The sequence below is a fragment of the Melospiza melodia genome, chromosome Z (genome assembly GCF_035770615.1).
Source record: "Melospiza melodia melodia isolate bMelMel2 chromosome Z, bMelMel2.pri, whole genome shotgun sequence".
NCBI classification, from domain to species: domain Eukaryota; kingdom Metazoa; phylum Chordata; class Aves; order Passeriformes; family Passerellidae; genus Melospiza; species Melospiza melodia.
In genome coordinates, this window is record NC_086226.1 from 55,225,151 (window position 1) to 55,239,429 (window position 14,279).

The 14,279-nt window shown below is 41.8% G+C and overlaps 1 protein-coding gene across 2 annotated transcripts in view; it reads right to left on the bottom strand.

The window, feature by feature from the left end:
* The window catches only part of GOLM1 (golgi membrane protein 1), a 34,512-nt gene extending 23,062 nt beyond the window's left edge, over positions 1–11,450 (bottom strand). Inside the window, exons 1-3 of one of the 2 annotated variants that reach the window (XM_063180268.1) lie at positions 11,335–11,450; positions 3,778–3,899; positions 1,076–1,255 (exon numbers count right to left, since the gene is read on the bottom strand). In XM_063180268.1, the coding sequence (XP_063036338.1) occupies positions 1,076–1,255; positions 3,778–3,876 (279 nt within the window). In that variant the 5' untranslated portion in view covers positions 3,877–3,899; positions 11,335–11,450. Of the gene's footprint in view, positions 1–1,075; positions 1,256–3,777; positions 3,952–11,334 lie in introns of both variants that reach the window. The other variant, XM_063180267.1, reaches the window with a different exon arrangement.
* Between the last annotated feature and the right edge of the window lie 2,829 nt (positions 11,451–14,279).

Consider the following 14,279-nt stretch of genomic DNA (forward strand, 5'->3'; position numbering starts at 1 on the left):
TATATGCAAGGACTGAACACAGGGAGAAGAGAGAAATTATCAAGGATACAGGTTTGTCTCAAAAGAGGTAAAAAGAATTGGTTTATTATTTCCTGGAAGACTTGGAGTAAAGATTATTTCAAAATAAACTAATGATGTATGACATTGATGCAAGCATTTTACCTTCCATTTTTAATCAATTTTTGTTCCTCTAAGTTCTTCAAAGATTAATCTGGTTATATTTTTCTCAGGCAACACATTTTGAGGAACAAACCATTCCCTTACAGTGAACCTGCTACCTGAAGAGTACCTATCACCATCACAAGATGTGACTGTTCAGCCTTCTGAAGGTAATAGTCCTGGAAAGCTGATCTATAAACTTCAGTCACGAGACTCTATGAGAGAAGCAATTGAATACTCTCAACTAAATGCTTCTGTGAATAGGGAGAAAATGGATATTACTGACTAGCAACTGCAATCAAAGTGGTATCTGCAACACAAGCAAAATACGCAGCAAACCAGTTTGCAAAATACTACACAGCAGGAATCATACACACTGCTATTTAAATGGATTTGTTCACATTCTTCACAAAGGAATGCCATTCCCCTGGTGAAGCTGAACTGTTAGGAGCACTGCTGTGAAAGTCTCACCTTCTCATATCTTCCCAATACCATTAAGTTTTTGAGGCAGAAAGCCAAGATGCCACAAAATTTTTAAAGCATTTAGAAATAAATGTCAACCATTTATGCTTACAAATATATTTGGGAATATATCTCTTAGTCCATCCTCCTCTTTTTCCTAATTTTTAAAACATTACTGTACAGGAAAGAAAGTGAAGGGACAATCCACGTATGGTAACAATTTATAGAGAGGATAAGAGTTTTATTCAGAACTGCTGTTACTTGCACTTTTTAGTATTTCAAAATTATACAACAAATGCTAAAATGTCCATTCAAGGTCCATTTTCATACAATATAAAATGTTTTGCCACACCAGCATTGTCTGTAAGCTGCAACATGTGAGCACCACTTCCCACTGCAGTGTGTCTTGGTAAACTACAGTCTCACAGAAAACTGTGGCTAGGAAAAATCCTACCTTCTCTTCCTGATGTGCTCTGTTCGCATTTTCCATCTGAAAGCTGTGCAAGGACTGGATTTTGTCAATCTGCTGTCGCTGCTTCTCTAGCTCCCCTTGGAATTCATTCTTTTTTTGTTCCACAGCACCCCTCTCAGCTGCTGCCCTGCGGACTTTGCCTTCCAGATCCATGACGCGACCCTGAGGAAGAGCAGATTAGCCAAAGCAATCAAAAAATGCTTCCCCCTTGCCCGAATCTTGTCCAATATATTCAAGGAATAGCAAATTTTACAGCGCTAACAATGCAGATATCACAAAAGTCCTGTGTCAGCCAGGGATACTAGTCATACACACAGACACACACTTCCGTGGTTTTACATAAATTAACAGGAGTGCATATTTTGTAAAGACTCTAAAATTTCTGTTAAAGATGAGAAAAATTAAAAGCTCAGTACTTGAGCATAAAAAACCACCCAAAACATAAACATAAGAAAGATTAGAAACTACAGTCTTTCTGAAGTCAAGGTCAAACGATTTTTTAAATTTAGCCCATACAATTCTGACAGCTTTACACTTCTCAGCGTTGACCCCAAACTAACTCAGTGTGGAAACTCAGCTCTCAAACCAATCTGATTCCCTGAAAGAGCTAGAAAAGAGTAGAGGGAGGACAACACTGCCCAACTTTTACATGAACAATTCACATATAGCTATTATACAAAGACATATATGAGAAAAATCCATTCATTCATAAACAGAAAATCATCATTCCTCTTGACTGCTTAAAGAACAGCTACAGTCAGAATAAAATTCAACACCATCACATCATGTAAGAGGCATATGCTAAGGAATCAAGCCTCATGTTCTCACATTCTTTCCTCCTCCCCCCACCCCTCTTGTTTGTAAGTACCAATTTAGTTTTGCAGGACGTTGTTTCTAAACATTTTGGGTTGAAATTGTTCTTCACAGCAACTACGAATACAAAAACATGCAGGGGGCTGGGGATATCAACAGAATAAAAAAAGACCTGGTGATTCCAGGTGGACTAAAAATTAAATATAATAAAAACTCCACATGTTCCAGGACTCCAAGAAAATCTTTCTTCCAAATCTCCTTACACCACGTATGTAGCGTGTCATGTCCCACCTACCCTGCCTCTCTGCCACAGAAATAAAGAAAAGAGAGAGGAGTCAGAGGAAAAAAAAAAAAAAAGGAAAATTACTTGCAGTTTAGCTGGAATAGCAAGGAAAAACACTCCTTCCATTTCAGTCATAACACCTGCAAAATCCTGCCAACAAACAAATGGGTCTAGAGAGAGCTTCAGAAGCTCCATCCATGTTCAGCTATGCTTTTATTCCATTCAGACTGTGTGACCATGCCAAATTGAAGTAATTTTCAGGCTGACTTTAGGAGAAATGTGTAAGATGGCACAGTGTACCTGTAGTAGTATCTGAGGACCTTGTGTCTCTAGGTTATGGAGAGCAAAATGAATCTGTGGCATATTTTTCTCTCTATCAGCTGCTTCATGGCTGTGCAGCAACACTTCAGTAGTACTGACACAGTTACTGCCCACAGGTAGCCACCACCCTGAGGCCACTGACTTAAGGGAAAGCAAGGGATGACCAGGGTCTCAGAAGTCATAAGACACACCCTTAACCACATGGCCAGACACAAGTGCCCTTGTTTGAGTACTGCCAGTTCTGAGGTGAAAGAAACAGGAGTTCAACTCCTTCTGTTGACAGTACTCAGCTGTCCACTCAGTACTAAAATTTGGCTCAGTTACAAAGAGCATACAAATTCACTGGATAAACTGGGAAGGAGCTCTCATGAGCCACGTTTAATCAACATGTTGTTAGTTTTTAGGTCAGCTTGTTAAAAACAGTAACAAAAGAAAAGAAAAAAAAAAAAAAGAAAAAAAAGAGGGGAAAAAAACTCTCCTGCGGAGATTGTCACAAATCAGAAATTTGACTCACGTATTCTATATCAGAACAAATGGTCCAGAAAGGATTAAAACCTAAGCTCAACAGCCACAAAAAATACAGTTATCATCAGAAAAATATAGTTATCATCAGACAAGGCAATTATTACATGTGACTTGTATGTTCTTCTTCAGAAAGATGACTAAGAAACACAAATTCAGATTTCGTTTCTGAACAAGCCACATTTCCTTGTACAGTATGCATACAACGCTACTGGTCATGTATAAAGACAAATCTAGGAATATCAGTGTGCTAGCTTTGACTGGGATAATTTTCTTCACAGTGACTGGTATAGGGTTCTGTTTTGGATTTGTGATGAACACAGGGTTGATAACATAAAGATGTTTTTGTTATTGCTGAGCAGGGCTTGCAAAAGCCAAGGTCTTTTCTGCTTTGTGTACTGCCATGATGGCAAGGAAGTTGAGGGTGCTTGGGAGGGGACAAAAGAGGATGGCATTTATCACATCTTTAATGTGAAACAGCACAAGACAGCTGAACGTTTTGTGAGAGCAGAAGTAACAACTATCACACATGCAGGTGTGTTCAAGTTTTGGGTTCCTCTCAGGTACAAATAGGCATTCATCCCATTTCCCCACTACTGATAAGCAACGACTATAAAATTTGTGGAAATTCCTACAACAAGCTGAAGTTCCTGGCTTGCCACATGAAGGAGAATCATCCTTCTCGTGAACTATGTTTACTACTTGCAGAAGTACAAAGTGACATGCAGATCAAAAGGAACATTACCTGCAGATCCATGCTGCGAGAACTTGCAACCCAGTAATTGAAACCCAAAACAATTATGCACGCCACGAGCGCAGCCACGAGGAGTGGTGGAGACTTCATCCCGCGACAGCTGTTTCCAAGTCCTACCATTTCAAGAAGAGAACAAATCTGAAGAATCACAGCAAGTAGGGAAACCTGCAAATTAAAAAGGGCACATTGTACTGCATCCCAAACTACAGCTATTTTATACATACAATAATGTATAATACAGCCTATCAGCTGACTGCAAACAGTAATGCAACAGCTGTCAGCTGATAGGCTTACACCTAGCAAGGAAGGTAAATGTACTAGTGTTGACCTGTCTAGATATTTGCATCTGAAAGACAAAGAAAGGTCATCTTAGCATACACACTATTAGCTTGTACATAAAGCCTCACGCGCTCTTGAGGGAGATGTCTTGAATGCTCCTAACAATATAATGCAAATCTGCAATAAACACAACCAGCCATTTTTTTATCATACATCTACCCAAAAATCCATGCAGACAACTGGGGTAGAGAACAGATTGCTTTTTACCTAATTTACTCAGAAAATTAATTTTGTCTTGCTGTTTGAAGAGTAATTCGCTTTGAAGAGTAATTTGCTTTCTAAAATTGGACTATTTCAACTTATTCCATCTGGCACTACTATTCTAACTTCTTATTCCTGAGCCTGTAAATAAATACGTAAATAAGACTGAACCAAATTATTTAAAGGAGAACCTAAAAATAACAATTATTATAAATATAAGCAGATACTCCACTGATTTCAATGTTACATGGCATTAAGTGTTCTCCATTTTGATGCCCAGCTGCTTTCTCTGCTCCTACAGAAAATAAATCATGAATTAGCCATACCAGGGATACTACTGGTTGTTATTGAGATTTGTGTTATTTCTGTGAAACAGACCATCTTAAAAGGGGCAAAGGGTAGCTGCAATTCTCTTTGAAATAAGCTACATTGATTTTTTGGTGTGGTGATATCTGGTCTTAATAAGCCTAATGGCACCTAGCTTCATTAATCCTTAAACTCCAAGGAATCTTGGCTGCAGTTTGTAGAAGATTGCTTCCTTGTAAACTGAGATTAACTTTTTTTCTTTCTGCACTCCAGCAGTCAAAAGACAGAAAAAATAAGCACAGAAGACGAGGCAGTCAGCAAACATATATGCATCGTAAGACACTAGTTAAATCCAAAATGTATACATTTACTAGTAATATATTGTACAAGCTCTCAAGGTACATATTTTTAAGCGAAGCAACCTCTTCCCTACTATTGCAACACACAAGTGGCAATGTTTTAAAAATTAATAAATGGTAGCAACTCTCAAAGGATTTACATGTGAACATACACTGTAAGCACAGGGGAAGAATGTGATGCCAGCATTTCGCAGGTCCCAGAAATACAAATTCTATTGTACATGCAGCACTTAAGTCCTTCAACAGCTCACCTATACCTCAGTGTCCACATGCATTCTCTGCAAAATTCCCTCTCTGCAGTCAAGATAGATTATAACTTCTCATTTCTCAGCAGACAGTGCATAATACTGTCAGATTCACAAAGGTTTCAAATCTGTGTGTTCATTTGAAAAGTTTCCTAATTTGAATTTGAGGGTGGAACATACAGAGCACATAAGAGTAAAATGCAGCTTCCTGAAAGTGTTGCCTCTTCATAAACACCCACGCACACCACAAAACAATCCAAAGAAGTCTAACACCTGAGACTTGAGTTTCTTGCCTAAAGGAAAACTCAGCTAAGGCACAAAGGGACACATGCAGCGCAGCTCCAGAGGACACCCACAGGGCCACATACAGATAAGCAAGGTCAACACTAAGAACCAAAGGCAAGGAAAGGAACCATGTTGTTTGGATTTTTTTTTCTTGTAATGCAAAATATTAACACGCAGTAGATTAAAAAACACACACAGAGACATGCACAAATTTCCAGTAGAAAGCTATGAATTGCAGAAACACATACATCTTGCACAGACTACTATCCTACTGCGTCATCCTAAAAGAAGCACCTGAGAGGTACAGAGCCACCATGTCTTACACATGACCCCTGAAAACCAAGAACCCTCAATCTCCAGAGCAGCAAAAATGAGAGCACAAAAGGCATGATGGAGTTAGCACTGCCATCTCAGCAAAGAACAAGAGAATCTGTTTACTTTTGCATACCAGAATACAATACTGTATTTCAAAAAAGGTCTGTCAGAACCCATTATGAAGTCATCTGTATCTTGTTGTCTGCTGTAATAGTAGGTACACTTGACAGATGGAAAAACTACAAAGAGCACTGCCAAGATGCAGTGATTCATTCTAAGTGTGACTTGAATAAAATAACTGGTATTTTCCTCATAGCTGTCAGAAATAGAGAAAACAGTTCACATTATCAGCAGTAAGAGCTTGCACTGTAGTTATCTACTAGATAAATATATGGGACTAGCTGTTTAGCTCAAAAATTTTCAGAGGTAAAGCAACCATATTGTTCAAGGAAAGAATGATGAGTTCTCCATGCAGCTTAAAGCACAGGCACAAAACCATGCTAAAAAATGCCAATACACCTAAATAGTAGACAAATCCGGCAGCATCAGCACCTTGTTAGTTTAAAAGATAAAAATTGTTTAACTTTCTGTCATGGGTACACATACTCACATATTTTGGAAGAGAGATAAGCAAATCAGCTCAATAAGCACATCTACATGCAAACCTGTCTGCACATGCTGTTTTCCAGGAAACATCTGGTCTGGCACAGCTATTTGAGTTGGATTTCAAATAAGTTTCTGATCTTATGGGTAAGAAAGCAATTTTACTGAAGATGAAATCCAACAATGTCCGTGGCAGATGTAAAAACAAGGATATTCGTAAAATTCCTGACTTCTGAACAAAGATTCCATCGTTCTGTTTTTCCAATCTAGTGGTGCTTCATTGAGAAGGAGATGTTTTAGACCAAGATATTCAAGCAAATTAACACACAGCATACTTTTACTTCCCACAGTAAGCAATTCTTTCTTTTTACGGTACTGTCATGGTTTGGGCCTGGCACAGAGCCAGTGCCCCCATGAGAATACCTCCTCCCTGGTGTCTGCTGTGAGATGTGACCAGGAATAAGCAAAGCAGCCTCCAGCTTAAACATAAAGAAAACTTTATTACCTAAACTACAAGAAAAGAAGAAAAAACCTATAAGAGAAAAAAAACTGAAAACCTTACAAAAAAGCACTTTCCTCCTCCCCACCACCAAGATTTCCCAATCCAATACATTCCCCCAAAATCACCAACTGCCCAGTCTGGCACCACCCTTTAGAATACTCAAACTTCAGTCCATGAAGAGGAGAGGAGTCCTTCCTGCACCATAGGCTTCCCCTGGAAACACGCTGAAACCTCCTGTGCTTCCCTGTCATTCAGCACCGCCCGGAAAGTCCTTTTGCCACTTGTGACATCTTCCTTCCATGCACAGTGCTCTCACCACTGTGCATGGACCAGAGCTGCTTTTAGGGTTGTCTTTCAAGGATGCCTTGTCTCACTCCAAAAAGGCACAGTCTCTGCTTTGGGACATCTGTCCCCCCCATTTTTTTCCAACCCCCTGAGGCTGAGGGGTCCCCACAATGAACCCTCTGGTTCTGAGGCACTGCCTCCCCCTAAATGCAGTCTCTGTGTCACAGGAATAAAACTGGTTCAGTCTATGGCCACACAAGAAAAGTCCAGCCGAAAGGCCACTCCAATCACCTCTCCCCACTCAGCCAAGCTTCTTCACATCCTTCGGGCCAGGTCCTTGTCTCATCTCATCTCTTATCTCCCTTCTTATTCAGCTCCGAGGAGGATCAGCATTTTTGCAGGGTCCCAATCATGAAAGAAAGGGGTTAAAAATTTCGGTCTCTGCCTGTCCCAGAGCTCCGGCACTCCCACACTCGCTGCTGCTCCGGCGGCACCTCCTCGTTGCATTCCCCCCCTTTACCTCCTGGGCCGGCCGCTATCAAATTCAGACGCCGGCTCTCCTCTCTCTCTTCTGGGGGGGGAATGGCTGCCCGATGTCTCTTGGGGCTCCTCCACCCTTCCATCCTCAAGGGCCTCCTCACTCCCATCTCTGTCCAGGCCCAGGCCTACCACATGGCTGCCCCTCCCCTGCCCAGCAGCAGCGGCTGGACCGGGGAAGGGAGATCCGACCTCACTCCCTCGAAGTCCCAAGAGAGGCTCCCAGCGCCGAAGCTCTGCTTTTAACCCCTGTGTGTTCTCGGAGGTGTGTCCAGATCCCACTGGCCACATCAGGTGCCAATATCAAAATCCGAGCACCCACTGGTTTGACCACAGCATCCCAGAATTCCCACTTCTTCCTGGTCAAACCACCACAGGTACTCAGCTGAAGTAGGCTATCTGGTATCCAGCAATCTTTTACTATAGATAAGCAGCAACGTTGCCAACCAAGCCTCAAGACCAATACACTAGTTCTAAAGACAAAACAAAATGGTGCATTTCAGACTCCCAGAAGGAAAGCCAAGTCTCTCTGCTCACAGGGTTCAGCTCTGTGTACTTTCTTAAGACCCACCAAGCAGAAACAACCAGAAAAGGTGGAAAATTCAATAGACACACAGCAGACAGTATAGGAAAAATGTTCCCTTTCCCCCCACCAGCACACCTGCCTACCAACCACCTCCTCCACTATCCAGCCACTGCATGGTACAAAGCCAGTATAAGCCAGAGCAGCATCTAAGGACAGACCACAGCCAAAGCAACCACCGAAAATTGAAGGCACAGCTTCTTGGAGGTCTGAGTACTTGCAACTCTGAGTAAGGACAAAGCCTTACTGAAACCCCTGCAAAAACCAGAGACAAGAGACAAAAAAAGAGAAAAAAAAGAAAAAGTCCCAACAAGGACCTAAGGGCTAATGCACAGGATAGAGGTCACACAATCCCATCCCAACCAGACTGGACCAGAACGGGGAAACTTCTTCCATACCAAGGGAGCCCCTCAGACAGTGGTGCTTTCCCCACGTATTGCAAATTCTTTTCCAACCTTCCAGTGAACTTCTGGAAGAAATCACTGTGGTTTTTTTCAGCTATTATCATGAAAATCCTTTGTCTGACTGCCTGAATTAAAGCACAGTGTATTAACCAAACAAGTTAATCAAAACTTCTTCCATTGACAAGTTAGTTAGGTATACCCAGATACGACTAGATCAGACTAAAAGGTATTAGAACTTGAATTTTATTTTAAAAATAAATAAATGAAACTGGGAAAATAAGTAATTCTTAAAAGAGTGAATCAGAGAGCAAACATTTGTGTGCCCGGTCTTCCAAAAATAAAGGTGACCATTTTTTTGAGTGGGCGAAAATGGAGTACAGAAAAAAGTGAGTCAAAACCTTTCAGTTTTCATCTCATAAATGGTTAATACACAGTGGTGATTATCGTTGAAAGGTAAATCCAGCTTGTTCTTACTCACAGCAGGATCTTACTTACAAGTACCACTATTCACAGCCCCATGGAGAGAACCAGCTATAGCCAGCAGCAACCTTTATGCTTTCAAAGTTGCACAGACAACCTGTACACAGGGCTCAAGGAACTGTACACGGTCACAAAACAGAGCATACAGATTTCTTATCATCCTCCACAGCAACACTGTCTGAGAGGTTCTTCCTTTCAAATTTGCAAGTTAAAAAAAAAAAAAATCAAACAAATATTTTTCCATTGGAGATTTAAAGTTTGGGCACTGAACTCAAGCTGGCTGACTGCAAACTTCCTATATGCCCTTCACAGGGATTTACAAACTGCAGGAAAAAAAGAAAAGAAAAAACACTCTGAGACATTCAGCAACAGCTGCTACTCAAACTTCTATACTTTGGATGAATGTCACAGAGTCACTGTTCACCAAAATTATCAAGCTACACTCTTTACAAAAAGGGAACGGCATTTTCACCACAACACATTCAGCAACTCCACTCTCATCCTGCTCAGGAATAACCATTTATTTGATAGTCAATTCAGGTGTCAGGTCTTCCTTCTCTAAAGCATTCTAAAATAGAAGTAACAGATTAGAAAACTATGAAAACCCTAAAAATACACCATCTGTCCAAGGATAGGGTCATTGTTACCACTTGTTCACTACTCATATTTCAGCTCAAGTCTCTCCTCTTTCAAATGACAGCTTTACAAGAAGCTAACAGCCAAATACCCTCAATGCCCTTTATCTAATTAAAGAGAATTCCCAAACAGGTATGCAGCAAAACAGAAGCTAGAGGTTTAAAGTAGGTATCTATCCCAATGACAGAAGTTGGCTAACTAAAAATAACTTGATAAAATGTTCTAGAATACCTGGACATGTTGGCCAGGTGAAGTTTTTGATAGCAGTATTACCACTGAAAATAATGTGTACGAAAACAAAATTAAACAAGCAAACTTATATACCTGAACTATCTCAAGAGTTAGTCAGACCACTCACTTATTTTTATGTATATATTTTGTTGCTGGTATATTTCCCATACAACATGAACCAGCTTTTTAACATCACAATTAACAGGACACCCACGTATCTTAAATGAAGATTATGAAACAGAGTTACAGTAAGTTTAGATTTTTGATTAAAAACTCAGTAAATTGCTACCACTTCCCCACCACTACAAAACTACACATATGGTTTAACTGCAAAACATGGAGACCTCCCAGTAAGAGTGAAAAAGAAAATTCCACTATATAAATAGTTCTTCAAAAGCAAAGTGCTGTCAAGATGTAAGATGAAAGGCCATTCAAAAAAAAGTCAATTCAAGAGCAAGATTTTCTAAAAACCTGATCAACTCCTATCTTCATGCTGACAAGGGAGTCCTATGAAGTAAAACAACTCAAACTTCCTGCGTGTAGGCGATAAACACAGCGCCCACTGTGTACCCAATATCCGAACCAAAATTTCTGAAGAGGCAGGGGTAACACTTTTCCAAGCAGAGGAGGGAAGGCCTCTGGAGGCACGAACTTTTCCAAGTCCCTGAGCAGCGGTAGGGCCTCCGCAGCCCTGCCCGCGGGAGGGAAAGCAGGGCTAGCTCGGAAGCAAGACGAGGATGGTCAGCAATCTCAGGTCACCAGCCCAGCTGCGACAAACCAGGGGAGGCCACCTAGTCCGACCCTTCCCGGGCAAGGTAGCCGGGAGGAGGTATCTCACACCTGCGTTGATTTCGAATATTATTATTTCTACCTCCTCTGCGAATATTCAGAGATGTTTCCGGCTCCCTTCAGAGGGAAGCCTGGCTGAAGAAACAAGGAAATGCTATCAGTGTCCGGCAAGCACGCCAGTTAAGCCCTGCCACGCCAGCCCGGTACCTCTGTGAGCACTGCCGGCGGCGAACGGCGAGTGCCCGCGGCACGGAGCCGGCACGGAGCCCGCGCGGGGCCGCCCCTCACCGCCCCCTCGGCCGCCCGCCGCACACGCCCCGCGCCGGGGCCGCCGCTCGTCCCCCACCGCCGCCGGCCGAGCCGGGCCGAGCCGAGCCGAGCCGAGCCCGGCGGGGCACAGCCGGCACAGCCGCGGCCCGGCGCCTCGCAGCCCGCCCGGCGGCCTCACCTGACTGTGCCGCCAGCTGCGGCCCCTCCAAGCAGAACAGCGAAAGCCACTCCGTCGCCTCTCGTTACCCCCGCCGCCCGCGGCAAAGAAGAGCGGCGGCAGGAGGCCGGCAGGGCGGGGCGCAGGGCCGATCCCGCCCCTCGCCATCCAGCCCCTCGCCGTCCCGCTGGCGTCTCCGGCCGAGAAGTGCCCTGAGCTGAATGTCTGCCCCGGCCTGTGCCACCCTGCACCCTCCGCCCGAGCCGCTCATTCTTTCACCAGCGCTTCTGCTGAGTTACAGATTTCCTGTCTTGACCACAGGAGCTTCAGTTCTGGAAAGCGGCACGTAGGCGAAGCTGAGTGTCCGAAATCAGAGGTGGAGCGGCAGAAAACTCAGGAAGGCTGTTTCAATACCTATTTTTGACAGCCAAATGGATGATGCTAGTATTTTCTTCATTTTAAAAGAAGAAAAGTTATTCAGTCTATTACATGGTTGCCATTAACTCAGCTGGAGTTTCCACCATCTAGGTAGAATCACAGAATTGTTTTGCTTGGAAGGAGCCTTAAAGACTATCTAGTTCTAGACCATGGGCCTAGAACCTCTTCCACTAGATCAGGATGCACAAAGCCGTATTCCAAACCAGCCTTGAACACTGACAGGAGTGACGCATCCACAACTTCTTTGGGCAACCTGTTCCAGTTACTCACCACTCTCACAGTAAATAATTTCTTTCATAATTTGATGATTTGTGAGGATTTCCTTTCTAAATTTCCGTTCTTTCAGTTTGAAGCCATTCCCCTTGTCACATCAATGCAGTTTCTAATGAGGAGACCCTCTCCAGCTTCCCTGTAGGCCTCTTTCAGGTACTGGAAGGCTGCTATGACATCCACACAATCTTCTTTTTTGCAGCCGCAGCTTTTTCAACCCAATCTGCATGTTTCTTCTGCATTTTAGCTTTTGCAAGTGGAAGTTTAAAAAGCAGAATCTAAGCAGTATAGAAAATCTAGTGAAGCAGCAATTGTAGGTGCTGAAAAAAGCAAAATAATATTTATATATCTATATATATATATATATATATATATGTAAATTTCTACCTGAAGAAAGACCACAAACTTAACAAAAGCAACCTGCTACGTATCAAAACATAATGCCAAATATGAGGTTTTCTTCTCGTCTTTGAAGACTGTTTAAAAGTTGATCAAGGTATATTATATATTTATTTTTTAAAACAACTCATACAATAGCTTTGTCTAGACCAGAACTGGAAAATTTTCTTACAAGTACACAATGGATCACATCCCACTAGTTAGGGAATTAATTGACTTCCAAGTGGGATCTGAAATATTAATAAAAAAGGTATCATTATCTTAAAAAAATAAATAGCCATGCATTTTAACAAAGAACTAACAAAAACGCAAGGACACATCTACATATGTTACCCTGCAGAAAAATTAAGGGTCTTAGCATGGTCTCTTGGGACCAGTACTAGAAGCAATGTACTACAGCCCCTGAAAAGTCTAGAAGTAAAGCAATTAGCAGAAGTCTTCTGGAGGTGTATCTCCTGAGTTGTTTATATCTGAAAGAGAAGGAGCAAGTCTCAAAAGTTTGTGGAAAAAAATAGATTACCTTGAACTATATTTTATTTAATAACATGCTGCCTTTTTTTTTTTTTTTTGCCAAATGGTAAGCTAAACAAATCAAATTCTTCTTACTCTTTCACTAAAAACCATATCTAACTAGAAAATCCAATACTACTTCTTTTCCCTCATAACTACGGACGTCGTTCCGGTAGAATATAATTGTTAAAACAGTTCACAGAACCACGGAATTGTGAGAGCTCTGGATATCATCCAGTTCAACCCAAACTGTGTCCAGGGATCTGCTGCCACACATGCCTAGAGATTTCTAGTTCTTGCTTATTCCCCACACTCTCTGCATTTGTGTACAGGCACATCAGGGAGGCAATCTAGCACCTAGGGTCCCTAGGAGAGGTGTAACAGGATAACAATACGTACCCTTGATCTGAATAGCCTTATGATTCTCATTTGAGAGGAGGCCAAGGTAGCACTGGTTGGCATGGCCCACTCTCCAGGAAGAAGTAAAGGCATAAGCATTGCTACTTTGGACCCACAAGCCATTCAGGGTAAAGCTTATCTCACCAAACTGACCAGTCTGCTGCCAAAGATTTTCTTTCTCTTTTTAGACAAGTGGATCCCATCTCTCCCTAACAGGCTACAGTCATTGATGTTCAATCCATTTGTAAAAAAGCCAAAGCCTTCTTGATGGCACCAGAGATGAAGCCAGACATTGATCTGCACTATGCCTCTACTTCTGCCTTCTTCAGTTGTGAAATTACCCTCTGGACACCCATGTAAAAATTAATTTCAGAAAATCATTTTCAGATAGCAGACGAACTAAAATTCAAACTATTCAAGAAAGACATTAGTCATGTGTTGGTGAGAGTAAAGTCAAGTGTTTTACTATACTATTACTTCTAAAGATCCCAAGAAACAGGAGTCTAACTTCCTATAGTGAAAATGGAGTTCAATGTTTAACACATTCTGTTTTTTCTACATAGCACTAACTTAAATTGCCAGACATCTTTGTCTACTGTTGACCTACTTTATCCATGCAATGTCATGCATTGTAGGGTTTGGGGATCCTGCCTTTGAATTATCATGAAAGAATGACAGTGGAGATTTTTTGGTTTGTTTTTTTTTTTTCAAATTTCACTAAGTCAGAGCTAAACACCAAAACCAAAGAGGGCTCGGATGCTGAAGACAGCAGCTGAAAGATGGATGATGTCCTCTGCTGCTGTCTTCTGTTTTCAAAGGTGGACATGTGAAATCCATGTTACATTCTTCAGAGGTACTGAGCATATTACAGGATCTGAAAGATCACATCTGCAACAACTTTCTCAATAGTAGACAAAAAGTAATATATGGGATTTCTCTTCCTCTGCACA